This window comes from Delphinus delphis, chromosome 2 (assembly GCF_949987515.2).
Source record: "Delphinus delphis chromosome 2, mDelDel1.2, whole genome shotgun sequence".
In the NCBI taxonomy this organism is placed as follows: domain Eukaryota; kingdom Metazoa; phylum Chordata; class Mammalia; order Artiodactyla; family Delphinidae; genus Delphinus; species Delphinus delphis.
In genome coordinates this window covers 177,626,706-177,641,581 of record NC_082684.1, presented here as the reverse complement: position 1 = coordinate 177,641,581, position 14,876 = coordinate 177,626,706, and the positions used below count along the sequence as shown (strand labels likewise).

The 14,876-nt window shown below is 38.4% G+C and overlaps 1 protein-coding gene across 7 annotated transcripts in view; it reads right to left on the bottom strand.

Annotated features, from left to right (window-relative positions):
* Nucleotides 1–14,876, bottom strand: part of MPP7 (MAGUK p55 scaffold protein 7) — a 248,064-nt gene that overhangs the window by 49,548 nt on the left and 183,640 nt on the right. For all 7 annotated transcript variants that reach the window (XM_060006381.1, XM_060006379.1, XM_060006378.1 and 4 more), the window contains one exon: nt 2,849–3,019. In XM_060006381.1, coding sequence (XP_059862364.1) covers nt 2,849–3,019 — 171 coding nt within the window. The remainder of the gene's footprint in view (nt 1–2,848; nt 3,020–14,876) is intronic.

Sequence of the window (14,876 nt, the reverse complement as noted above, 5' to 3'; positions counted from 1 at the left end):
TCCTAACACATTTATATGGAATGTAAAAAAAAAAAATGGTTCTGATGAACCTAGAGGCAGAACAGGAATAAAGATGCAGACATAGGGAATGGACTTGAGGACACGGGGAGGGGGAAGGATAAGCTGGGACGAAGTGAGAGAGTGGCATGGACATATATACACTACCAAGTGTAAAATAGATAGCTAGTAGGAAGCAGCTGCGTAGCACAGGGAGATCAGCTCGGTGCTTTGTGACCACCTAGAGGGGTGGGATAGGGAGGGTGGGAGGGAGATGCAAGAGGGAGGGGATATGGGGATGTATGTATACATATAGCTGATTCACTTAGTTATAAAGCAGAAACTAAGACACCGTTGTAAAGCAATTATACTCCCATAAAGATGTTAAAAATAAAAAAGAAGAAAACCTAACAGTCGCGTGCGCGCGCGCGCGTGTGTGTGTGTGTGTGTGTAGAGATGAACTCTCTTACATGCTTGCTCGCCCTCTCTCCACCCCTTCTCTCTCTCCCCCCTCCCTTTTTTTTAAAGAAATTAAATTTGTAGTTAAAAACGTCCCCCAGATGGCTCCGTGCCCAAATGTGTTTTCACTGGAGAATTTTACCAAACATTTAAAAAAATAATAATACTAATTCTACAGAAACTCCCCAGAGAAATGAAGAGAAGGAAACAGTTCCCTACATGTTTTATGAATATGGCATTACCTTGATACAGAAGCAGACAAAAACATCCTAAGAAAACTGCAGGCTAGATAACTGGAGTCCTATACAAAAGACTAATATGTCACGACTTAGTGGAGTTTGTGCTGGGAATGGCGAGGCTCATTCAACATTCAAAAAGCAATCCATACGAGTCAGCATTTCAACAGATCAAATGACAGAAAATATATAATCATCTCAACTGATGCAGACAAAAACCACTTGACAAAATTCAACATCAGTTCATGATAAATAGTCTCAGCAAACTAATAATAGAAGGGAATTTGCTTAATTTGCTAAACTGATAGCTAGTATCATACTTCCTGGTGAAAGACTGAATACTACCGCTGCCATTCACCATCACGCTGGGGAGCCTGGAGTGAGGAGGAGATACAATAAGGCGAGAATTAAAAAATTCCTGCCAAGAAGGAACAAAACTGTCTCTATTCACAGATAACAGGATTAACTATTCCTGAAAAGTGTCAAGGAATCTACAAAATGGATACTAGGAATTTCAAGGGCTGGGGAATGACATCTGCATACAGTACCATTTCACAGAAACCCATGATTAATTCTATCTGTGTGAGGCCAAGCTTTCCCCACCCCCTTTTCCTTTGGAAGATTCTAGGGAGTGGCTATTTCCTTTCCATAATCACCAACTATGGTTAGTTGCTTCTGTGATTAATTTTATTCTTCCCTGGATTAGTATTCAGACTTATAACTTATCCTCATCTATCTCCCCTTCCTTAGCCCCAAGGAAAGGGTTTTTTTTTTTTTATTGTTAGCACCTAAAGGAAAGAAAAAAAGGCAAGGTTTATCCTACTTTCTTCTTTCAATTAGATCCCGTGGAGAAAACCAAAGGTTATATAGTTGTAATAATAACTCCTGGACTAGAGAGGGTCATCTAGATTTAAGGGGACGTAGGAAATCACACTATCTCTGCCCTTTTATCACAAAGTACACCTCCCCTCGGGTGAAGAGCAGGTATGCGACAGGGCTGGGAGGGACTCTGCAGGGACTGGTGCTGCTGAGGGGTGGCTCGGGGCAGGGGTGCTGCGAGGACAGGGGCAGGAGGTCCAAGGAGCCCGAGTACGAGGTAACAGGACTTGGAACTGGGGAAGGCTTGGGCTCTCGCTCGCTCAGCTCCACAAGGAGGGAAGCTGGGGCACTGTAAGCGCTCCAGGCAACAAAAAGACCTATGGAGAACATTCTTCCAGGTGGGGTTGGAGAGGGGGTGAGGGTCCAGTATACACAGACTAGAAGAGGGCACAGTCACTAAAGGAAACCTTGGAGTGTGTGAATACGTATTTCTAAATAGTGCCAACAGTGGGAATATCTGGCGACGCCATGATCCCCTCCAGAGCCACTGGATGTGAGAAGCTGCATCCTTTCCTACGGGTCACCTACCGTCTGTTACGAACACGCTGTTACCTTCAAAGGAAAGGGGGATTCTCTAGCTTTTCCATCTATTCTCATCCGCATAACTGTCATCTTCAGTCTATAAAGGCACAATTAACAAGAGATAGACTCTAGGCTCCAGATTTTCCCCCCAAATCACTGGCTTTGATCCTTGAAGCCTATACACCCGTCACCACACTTGTAAAGAAACACAAACAAGGGTGGGGTGGGGACACGAAGGTTGTGTCTGCTCCTATCTTAAAGGCTGGACAAGACGTCTGCTAGGATGTTAATGCAAATCAGACCAGTATTTATGGAAATCCCCGCATATACTTACTTTTCGCAGTTTCGCTAACTCTCTAGCTTTAAACACCCTAGAACTTCATCAAAGATCTAAACCCATAGGAAGCTTATACCATGGCTACTGCCTCAAAATGAATCAAAGGAAACGCGATTACCTTAAATTTTTTCATTTCTATTACTTAGTTGCCCTGATATGCTGAATACACTGTGACAGTGTTTGCTCTCCCCTGTCCCACAGAGGGTCCAGTGAGATGCCAACGCCGTGGCCCAGAGGTCTTGAAAGTCTCCTCGATGTCATAGGTACAAAAAGACTAAAGGTTTCATTTTAGAGGCCGAAGAAAAGGTGTTAAGGTGAGATTTTTTTAGCTTGAAAATTTCCAGCATTGTTCTCTTTGAGGTTAAATTCCCACTGTCTCACTTATTTCCTCAGCATCACACACAAAACAATCACTTACCAACCAAGACAACGAGTCTGTAGTTCTCATTCATCTGCCGTCGATAGGGTGTCACCTCCTCATATGTGGGCACATCGGCTGTGTCGTACTGGTCACTCTTCTTGCACTCATACATGGATTTATTTGTTTTCTTATCTTTTCTACTAAGACGGAAACTTCTTCTAAAACCAGCTGCAAATACAAAAAACTATTTTTAGCAATTAGAACTAAAAAAAGAGACCCCACCACAATACAGAAAGAAAACACCCTCAAAGTTGGGCTGGATTTTATTCACCATAATATCATTACAAGTGCACTTAGTAATAAAGGTAAATAGATGTTCCACTATTTCATGAAAACGACTGTTAAGAGAATCATCTAACATTTAATTATATAGTTATAATATCATAAATTTTATTCGGTTCCAAATCATAAAGAGTTCTTTTCCGAAATCAGGAACCAAAATAACTACGTGATAAAACAAATTAAGGAGGTCAGGCGTCATACAGAAAATTTTTCACGGACTGACTGATGAACACATTTGATAAGAAAAAGTTAAAAGCACTAAAATCACTTTAAATATAAATGCTGAATATTCCCACTCAGAAGTACTAGAATCTTTTATGCTATATTCTGAGCACAGCCTAACAACATACCTGTGCCACAGACAGCATCTATTGTTAAACAGAAAGAAAACTAAAGTCAGGGAGAGCACAGTGTCAAACAGGCCTCTGCACAGATCCGGCAGATAGAACCTGCCTGTCACTAAGAGCAAGTTACTTAACTGCTATGAGACCCCAGGGGGTGGAGCAAATGACCAAGCCCCAAGTTCTTCTTCTCCTATGGAAATTCTATGCTTTTATAATTTGAAGGCTACTGAAATTTGCAAATAAGTTTCAGAGCCCCAAGTGTGCACTCTTATGAATAGACCATGTCATCTTTTATTAAACAGCTTTTCGAGTATTTAAATAAATTTCCTGTCTGCTTCAACGGTCCCCTCCAGCTCACCACTGTCACTTGAAATGTTGGCTTAGAAAAGCAGCTGCAAAAGTTCCTTTTCTCAGTCAACTCCCATTTCATTCTGCTTCTGCTTCATGTTGTTATATCATTCTGGTCTTATGCCTTTTCTAGAATAGTGATATTTACCATACACACCATTCAAGAATTCTTGGCCTAACCAACACTCTCAAAATACAGACTTTAAAGGGAGGGAAAACAGCCTGCTTATTAAGATATGATATATATTCTCTATCAGCTCTGTAGTACAAAAAAAGACGCAAGTATAATTATAAAACATATAAAAATAGATTCTCTTTAAAAAGAATATTGATCAAATTTGATAAACAGAAAAAACTTTAATAAAGGTATTTTATAATAAAACATAATAATGTAATAACTGATCTGTGTGAATTTTAGGGTACGTGAAAAATAAATATTACTATTAGATTTAAAAATTAATAATATTCAACATAAAGGCGATATGAAAAAACAATTATCAAATCACTCCAAATGTTTGGCCCAGAAATGGATCTAAGACGTAAATGCCTCGCCCACAATGAACCCGAAAGTGAAAACCGGAAAGATTCCTGATCCACGAATCCCAGCTACATCCTGAACTTCAGTGGAAGCGCTTTACCCAATGGAGTCTGTAGGATTAACTGAAGTTTTCACTTCCATCATAAACAATAATGAGATAGTGGGAGAAAGAGAGAAGGGAACCAGATTTCTAACGTGAGATCTCGATGGACATCAAGGATGGAGGACCCTGGCCTACAGGATGGCTTGGGGATGCGAGTTGTACAGCGCTTGGTACAGGATAGGTGCTTGATCAAAGTAAAAAGTAAATTTTCGAAACAGAATTTTAAAAAGGCAACCCCCAGAACTCTGCTATCATTCCTGCTTCATTTTCTTAACATGAATTTCAACAAAGGAAGCAGAACGCATTTGGTCTTTTCACAAGAGAAATGTGAGAGGCAGACAAAAGGACAAACCCTGCATCCGTGAAGGCTCAGGGCTGGAAGCAGCCCTGGGGAGCACGGAGCTGCTTGGCCCCTGCACCCGGGCCAGTGCATCAGGGATGTCACCACATGCGCCCACGCACCACGACACGGCCCTGACCTCGCTCACATGTTTTCCAGGTGGCCACGACCAGGCAAGTGGAATTCCCACAGGTTCTGAGGCTTGAGTACCTTGGCCCCGTGCCTCATGTACAAAACAAAGGGAAAAGCCAGCCAGGTCCATACGGATCCAATCGGAGCTCCGCTCCCTGAGTGTTAAAGGCTCAGACTGGAGGGGGACAGGCCTGGGTCGCTGGCTTACTTACTAACTGGGTGACTTGCCAACTGTTTAAAAACTTCTCTAAGGCTCATTCTCAGCTTTAACATAAGGATACTGTCAACCCCTCACAGGGTTATTAAGGTTAAACTGTCCATGTGAAGCATTCGCTCAGTGCCTAGCATATGGCAAACGCCTTACAGACTAGACAGAGACCAGTACCTGGCTACGTCCCACCTAAACTTAAAGTCCTCGAAGGCAGGAGCATGCTGTGTCCGTTCCCACAGCACACGTCTAGCAAGAACGGGAAAAACAAATTAAGGGGCTTGTATGTTTTTAACTGGGTAATGCTACGAAAGACACAAAATAGTAAAGCCAGATTTAAATATGATAAATATTAGAAGTACCTTATTAAAGTGGTAAGGCATTTTTAAAGAAATAAAACAAAGACCTAAGTGTACCTTAACTATCCTTTCATTTTTTCTTAGATACTCCTTCTAGGGCTGTGCTACTTCTGTTCCTATATTTACATCTACAGAGCATCCCTCCCTCCTGTCCTCCTTACCCATGATCCCTCACTTCCTCAACACACACCCCTATATATGGTCCATATTTACACCACCCATTTACACACACACATACGCATACATATGCACACACGCATATACACGTGTACATACATATATGTGCATACACAAAAACAGAGTCAGAAAACAAGAAAAGAAAAATCCCCAACCCAGAACAACAGAGGATATGACAAAAGGTATGAAATCCGGAACACGTAACTTGCCTCTCAGATAAAAGCAAAACCAAACCAGGTGGCCAGAGGTAACGGCACATTGGGTCTGCCTTTCAAGGCAGCAAAGAGACCGTAACTTTCAAACTTCAGTGACACAGTGAGTGACGCGTCAGCACACCTCGGTTAAGTCTAAGCCTAAAGGAGAGCGACCTTTATGTCAGGAAAAGGGGTTCATAATTTCTGGCCTTCAGGTCTTAGGTGGTTCTCTTATTAAAAAGATGACCAAGAATGTGTACTTAAACTGAAAGCAAGCAGAAGGTTCTTTCCAATAAATGTGAATAAATAACCTAGAACGTATTTACTTCTAGTTTGTTTTCTGTGCACAAGTCTTAGCACAAGCTGGCTTTTAAAAAGAAGGAGCAGGAAAGAAGCAGTAACAAGGAATTTGGAGTAAGGGAAGAGTTTCGTACAAAATGTATTTTTCCTTATATCTCACATTTTTGTAATTTATAATTGGCTCAACATTTTTACGGACAGGCTTTTTCCAGGGCTCTTACCCACAGCTGCTAAAGATTTGTGTTTTTTAAGGAACAGCGTGTTTACTTTATTACAATAGGAAAGTGGCTTCACAGTGAGACTGCAGCTGCAGGTCAGCCCTTCATCACACGGAGACGCTTCTTATCTAATATTTTCCAGCAGGAATAATTTACGATGACTTTTAACTTATCTAGTTGTATGGTTCTGTTTGAAAGTAAATTTACTTTTTTATTATAAAAGATGACATTTAAGTTGCTTATTATTTGCTCCTTATTTCAACAGGACAGCAATAAACATCCCTGTACATTCCTGTTACTCTATGTCACTGATGACTTTATTAGGGCAAATTGCAAGAAGCTTGACAGATCTTGCCCAAATGCTTCTCGGATTGGTTAATAACAGTGTACATTTCCAGGTACAACTGCCCCTATTACCATTCTCTCATTAAAGGACTTCTAACCATTTAAAAATCTGTAGTGATTTGACAAGTGAAAAACTGTGTATCATTTCATTTTAACTGATAGTAAAGTTGAGCCCTCCTTCACGTTTATTACTCGTTTGCATTTCTTTCTTCTGTAAATTGTTGGCTAACGCATGTTGGTCACTTTGTGATTGGGGTCTTCATAAATACAGACACACACACGTATCTGTTAAGGTCACAGCCCTTGGCCCTATTTGTTGCAAAGACTTTTTAAGATTTTCAGTTTTCCTTTTCAAAGACAGTTTAAAGGTTTATGTATTTGAATCTGTGAACTTCTTTGGTTTGTCATTTCTTCCACTGCTTCTATGACTTTCCTACCCTTTAGTCTGATAAATACCCAAATTTTCTTAAACTAAAAAAAAAATAGGTTACATGGCTTTACACTTAATTTTTTAAATCCATCTGGAATTACTCAGCTGTGATTAGGAGATCAAGTCTGTGACGTGAGGCTGTAACTTTACAGTTTTCTAAGTAATTAACCAGTGGTCCCAGAAATACTTACTGAACAATCCTTTTCCTACTTTATAGGAATACATACTTTGTACTGAAGCACCAGATAGTTAATTATGATGTCATGACCAGAAAAAGGTGATTCTTGGTCTGAGTTTAGATCATTCCCTTATTAGTAATATTAATACCAAAACAACAGAAGTGGTGGTGCTAGTGGGTATTTGTGGAGAACTTACTGGATGACAGACACCATCTGAAGCACTTACGTGCATTAGTTCATTTAACTCTCACAGCAACGTATGAGGCAGGCATAACAATCTACAGGTTTAAGTAACTCTTCTTTTAGTGTCAGAAAAAGAAAACAATTGCCAAGGCCTTGGCTCAAATATTAAAAGATGAAAGAAAGTCAAGAACAAAGTTTGAAATGTTATTCCACACACATAGATGTATGAGAGGAAAACTGGGGAGCCTTCAGTGACTTTATGAAATAACAGGAAAAAATTATCAAAGAGAAGCAGCAGTTTAATTTAGGGATTAAAAATTATAAGCTCTTTTTCTGTTAGAAGATATTTTTCAAATATAATTAAATATATTTTTGATACTCCTCTGTATTTAAGATGATGTGTAAAATACAAAATATATAAAACAGTGTCACTGCCCTCAAAGAGTTCCTGATCTACTAGGGGAATAGAAATTACTCCAAATACTTGTAATTTAAGGGTTTTCACAACATAGGCTCAGGGGTAGAAACTAAGATTTTTCAGCAAGTACTTCTAATCTGATTTGACTTTGACATTTCTCTAAAGTAAAAGAAAAAAAATTAAACTCAGGCAGTTGTGATTTGGTTATTTTCAAAGCTACTTCACTATATTTATTGATATAACACCATTCATCAAAAGGGTATTACATTTAATGCTTACGTATGTGAATTAAGACTCATTTGGTATTAAAATTAGCTTCAAATTGTAGATAAATATTATGCCTAACCATCCTATAATTTCAAATGTTAGTGATATTTTTAATAGTAAAAAAAAAAAAACTTGAAGCATCCAAAACATACAAAGTATGGGAATGATTAATTATGAAAAACACCTTTTCAAAGAAATGGGGCTGAGGACACGGCTATATTTAAAACACATAACCAACAAGAATCTACTGTATAGGACAGGGAACGCTGGTCAATGTTCCGTAATAATCTAAATGGGAAAAGAACTTGAAAGGAACAGATACATGTATACGTATAACTGAATCACTTTGCTGAACACCTGAAACTAACACAACAATGTTAATCAACTATGCCCCGATACAGAATAAAATATTTTTTAAAAACCTATACGGCACCATTAGAATTGCATTTGATATACTAATAAATGGAAAAAACTGGACATATACGGCAGTCATAGTTATACTATGAGTTTTACTTTTTACTAATATAAAAATTGGTATGGATACAGAAAAAAGTATAAAAGCAGACAATGACTGTATTAGGGAAAGAGGGCTGTAGGCAACTGTTTTGTCCTATTTTTTTAAAGTTTCCATAATATTATGTAATTTTACAATTAAAAAAAAAACACACAAAAACACCAAACAAATGAAATCCGGTACTGGTAGTTGTATTTGTGTGGTTATACCAACATATAACAGAAAATACGTTTTGACTGTGTCTCAGAGGCAGGTTCCAGTCTTCTGTATTTTGAAATGATTATGGTAATAGATCAAAGTTTTATATTCTTAAAGGTTAGAAATAGCCAATAAATTAAAATACTTAAAAAGCAATGGAAGTAAAAACAATGGAAATTTTTTTTAATGAGAATACAGTATAAAACCTAAAGACCAAAGGTCAAGGAAAATAAATAGAGAACCAGCAGTCTCACCTAAGAAATGAAGATGATAAAAGAGAAGGAGTCTGGGTTTTGAAAACTTACAACTAAACTAATCAAATTGATAGGAAATTTTTTTTAAATCACAAATTGTTATCATATTCTTTGGCTCCCATAAATAACTTCAGTGTAAATTTTTATAATTTAAATAGTTATCATTTTAATGATCTTACTTTTTCATAAAATTTTGACATTTATGATGACATTTTATAAAAAAAAAATACAAGATCATCTTATGGGCAGTCATCTCCATTAACACAAAAGGCACCCCCCCCCACCACCACCAGCAGAGCCAAGGTAACTCACCACCAACACCAAGAGCCTCAAAAACCACAGGTGTGAAGGAGAGTGCGACCTGCCTTTCTGTTAACTACAAGAAAATAAATCCTACCGTGTGACCGCTTGGATTTTCAAACGGCAGAGTTTCCATCTTTGGTTACATTTCTGTAACCAATCTGATATAATAACATGATATTATGCAGCCCCAATGTTTTTAAGACTATAAGCTCTTAATATGTTAAATGTTACAGATGTTGGTAGATTGGGAAAGAAGAGTTTCAGTGAAAGCTGCTTGAATTATAACAGAGCAATATTGGTCACAGGCACCTCAGAAATTAGAGGTCCATAGAAGGGTCCACTCTAAACTTCCTGATTTTTTGAAGAAATACATTTATTTTAACACAATCAAGAAAAGTGCTTAGTTTCTTAAAAGAAGGTAAAAATAAGCATTTTAATTATTTTTTTCTCACCTTAAATATACTAAAATGTGCTTTTCAAAAAAAAAAAAATTGGGAGAACTGCCAAAAACGTTGGATGAAAGTTATTCTCTTAACACAATGGATTAATTTGACCAATCCAATATTGAATGAGTTCAATAGGCACCTTAACAAGGAAGAGGGACTCCCCTGGTGATGCAGTGGTTAAGAACCTGTCTGCCAATGCTAGTGACAAGGGTTTGAGCCCTGGTCTGGGTAGATCCCACATGCCGCGGAGCAACTAAGCCCATGTGCCACAACTACTGAGCCTGTGCACTACAGGCCGTGAGCCACAACTACTGAGCCCACGCACCACAACTACTGAAGCCCGCGTGCCTAGAGCCCATGCTCCACAACAAGAGAAGCCACCGCAATGAGGAGCCTGCGCACCGCAACGAAGAGTAGCCCCCGCTCGCCACAACTAGAGAAAGCCCGCGCGCAGCAACGAAAACCCAACACAGCCAAAAATAAATAAATAAAATAAATAAATTTATCAAAAAAAAGGAAGAGAAAAATATTCCTATGAATTAACTTTTAAAGAAGACTTAAAAAAAGTCATGTAGACATTAATAAAAACTAAGCGGCTGGGAATTATCATACAACAGGTTGGAAATTTCCATTAAAATCAACATTTTGAATATAATGCCCATCTTGTTATAATGATATAAACATAAGAGACATGTGAAGACTATGCAGTAACATTATCCTAAGACAAACTTACTGTTGAAGTGATGCTCCCATACTATGCCCGTCATAAAATTATCCCAAAGACAAAGAAAGATAATTAAGAACATCTTAAAACAACACACAAGTAAAAATCTTGGGAGGAAGTTTAAATTGAAAAGCAACGTGAACAGTAAACTATAAAAGTTACTGAGATCTGGAGTGGCTGGACTGGTCACCTTCTACATCCATCTTATAAAACAGTGTGGGGGGGGGGAAGAAACCTAAATGTTATCATGGATTATATTAACTAGCCATACATATGCTAATTTTGTATATAAAGGGGGAAATGGCTTTCAAACAAGGAAAATTCACCTCTGGAATGTCACAGACACAAAAGTTGCTTTCAGTTTAAAGAAATGTTCAAATACCATAATTACCCTTGAATCTTTCAACTCATCTCCAGCAAAAAATAAAAATAGAAACTCAAAGTACCTAATGAAATCATGGAAGCTAATATAAAATATCAATTTGCAATTTCCAAGAAAAAAAAATTACCTAGGTCTTAAAAAGTTTTCCTGATACCATAAACAATATTTTTAAAGCACAGCACAGCATTACCATTAAAAAAAATAGAAAAACCACATGAGAATTTAATCTTCCAGCCAGCTAATAAAGAAATGAGTTCTAACTTACTCTTTCAAAATTATGAGAAAATACAGTATGCACACATAAAAATTAATATAAAAATATAATTCTGAAAGGGGTAAAATTGGATTTGAAATTTTAATGTATTTTTTTAAGTTGAGTCTATGCAACCTAAAATTCTCCAAGCAGAAATGGTTTCTTTCTGTCCGAGAAAGTATTTCCAAGTAGTATTCCAGACATGTCAAGATTACGCAGAGTTCTTTCTTGTTCAAGAAATAACCTGTACCACTTGTGAAAGAATGCTTCTAAATGTTCTCTTCGTATAAATTTTATTTTTTTGGAAAAAATATTAAGGCAGTAAATTTTGACATAGCTGTAGTTACCTACATAGCATTCGTTAATAAAATGACTGAATATTGGAACAAATGGGAATTTTTGCTAGATTTATAAAATAGGCAATATAACTAGAGGCTCACTGGTGTTTTAAACACTGGACAAATAAGAGACAGGATTAGGAAGAAACACAGAAGTAGAGATGGATAAATAATAGCTTTTAAAAGAAATAACAGCAAATGGATGGTTTAGTTTTTATTGAACTTTATGGTAAACACTGTAGTTAAACAGAAGGAACAGTTTTAACTTATAGAAGTCCCCAAACTGATCTTGTTTTTAAAAAAAATACGCATGACATGCTCCAGCAGGGGCAGAAGGGGAGAAAAACTGATGATTTTTTAGGAGATCATTTGCAAGAAATTATGTTTGAAGACAGATGCATGATAAGCAGTGCTTTGTGACTTGTTTATAACACGATTTCTATAATGAATTATACAGAGCAAAAACATTCTGCAATTCTTACCAGTCAAAGAAAAAACCAATTACTCTCCATATGGACTATTTTGTATTGTAGTAGGAAAGAGCAGAGAGAATCATTAAAGCTTGCGCTTCCGCCACTGAGAAGCAATCACCCTTCGGAAGCCAGCACGTGCGCGCGCGCACAGACACACAGACCAAAAACGCTAACTTTCACGCCATCCACCAAAGCGAAAGGAAGTTGTTGAGAGCTTAGAGCAGGAAATGAATTGCTCCTAATAATTCATGTGTGTGGGTATATATACACGTGTATATACTTTAAGTATGTAAATATACACACACACATTCAAAGGTGCAACTTTTGCAATTCATATTTACAGCATACTATCAATTTGCCTTCTTCACTTTATTAATTTTATGCAAACAATATACAACTTACACTGCCTAGTCAGTGAGCTTTTTCCTTCCTTCCACTAGTAACAGCCAAACCTCTTTTATTGGTAAATACGCTGAACTTCAAGAAATGCAGCGTGTTACACTATAAACCAGTGTACATTCATATCAGTGATGGCTCACTAAATATGGTTTTAAGATATCATTCGTATACAAACGGACATTCAATTATTGGAGTGTTACAATGTTCCTTTTTCTAAAGAGTCAACTTTGATCATTTTGACATGGAATGTATTTTTCAAAAATGTAACCAGTCATCACGGAAGGGCTACTTATATATGCTGTTTTGTGCTTGATTTTACGCACATCAGAGAAAGTGAAAATGATCAAATGTATTCACTGAGTATAGGCCTCATTTAGATCAACAGGGACCCTGGGCCTTCCCATTTTGGGGTCCAAGGGTATTCTGTCTGCACGGTAATCCCTTCTGCTTCTCTTCTCCTTCTGTGGACTCAGGAGATGCAGTGTAGAGGCAGATGAGGGGCAAGGCGAAGGGTCTCAGAAATTCCTCTGTTTAAATAGTCCTTGGAAAAGACCTCATGAGATGGTAGCATTTCTCGGAACTCCCGTGGCTATGTTCCAGAGCGGACCTAGAACCGGAGAAGGTGCCCCGTGCTGAAGGCGGATGCAGGCGCATCCTGTGCACGTAGGTGTTCTGTTAGACAAGGCGCGCTACCGCCTGTGAGCGCAGTGGCACAGGCTGGGATCTGACGTCACCAGAATACTACGGGTGTTTCGTAGGACAGGCAGTAATCGACTGAAACGTCACAAATCCATTCCATGTTGTTGACTTGCGCGGTTTAAATGACTTCTTTTAGCGAGGGAAACATTTGATGCGGAAGACATATTAAATCTCCAAAGGGTAAATTTTTCCTCACTGCAATAATTACCACCGATATAGGTAAAGTAGAATGTGACGGTTAATCTTCTGTGTCAGCTTGGCTGGGCCACAGTGCCCAGACGGTCAAACATTATTCTAGACGCTTCTCGTAAAGGTGTTTCTTGGATAAGGTTAGCATTTAGATCAGGAGACTTGGAATAAAGCAGGTTACTTTCCATTATGTGGGTGGGCCTTATCCAATCAGCTGAAGGCCTTAATAGAAGAGAGACTAACCTCTCCCTGAACAACAAGGATTTCTGCAACTGTAACAGGGAAGAGATAAATGGAACGAACTCCAGGTTGGATCTGTTTCTTTTACTTTAACCTTTGCTTTTCAGTTGCTTTTGTTGTTATAATCATACACAATGGCCTGCCTCAGGGAACCCTGCCCACCTGTGAACGGCTGCAAGAAAGAAGAAATTAACACATCCCCTCCCGGAGGCTGGTCATTTCAGGAGATGTTCTGAAAGACCAATGGCCCTTTTACTTTACTCCCTCACCACCTCGCCCTTGCTGATCCTATGAAAGAAAGTGGCAACCAGACCCCAATAAGATGGTTTTTCAGAGACACTAGTCTGCCATCTTCTCCATCTGCCGGCTTTGCAAATGAAGTCGCCTTCCTTGCCGCAGCACCTCGTCTCCGATTCGCTGGCCTGTCCTGCAGCCGAGCAGAGAGAGCTTGGACTCGGTGACACCCGCAGACGGCCTCTGGGCCCAAACTGCAACTCCTCCCTGGGTCTCCAGTCTGCCACCTACCCCGCAGATCACAATCACACGATCCAATTCCTTAAAATCTCTGTGTGTACGTGCGTGTGTGTATGTGTGTATATGTGTGTGTGTGTGTATGTAAACACATTCTGTTGCCCGACTAATACAAACGATTAGGAGGGAAATATTAAAATTTTACAATAAACGAACACTTCCTAGTTAGTGGAGAAATGAATTGCAACATTTCAGCATCCCTTAAAATAGAGAAAAGCAATAAAACCAAAAGTTGGTTCTTTGAAAGGATCAATAAAACTGACAAACTGTTACCTACCCAAATTATTAAGATTAGGAACGAACATTACTACTGACCTTGAAGAAATAGAAAATATTATAAAAACAAATTAGATAATCTAGATGAAATGGAAAAATTATTAGAGAGACAGAGACTACTGAGACTGAAAAAAGAAGAGAAAATCTGAACAGATTCTTACAAGCAAAGAGACTGAATTAGTAATCAAAAAACTTTCCACAAAGAAAAGCCCAGGACCAGATGGCTTCACTGGTGAATTCAATCAAATGTTTCGAGAATAATTAACACAATACTTTACAAATATTTTGAAAAAATATAAGAGTAGGGAACACTTCACACCTCATTGTATGAGGCCAGTATCATCCTGATACCCAAATCAGACAAAGATATCACAAGAAAAAAAAAATCTACAGACCAATATCCCTTATGAATATGCATGCAAAATCCTCAAAATCCTAGCA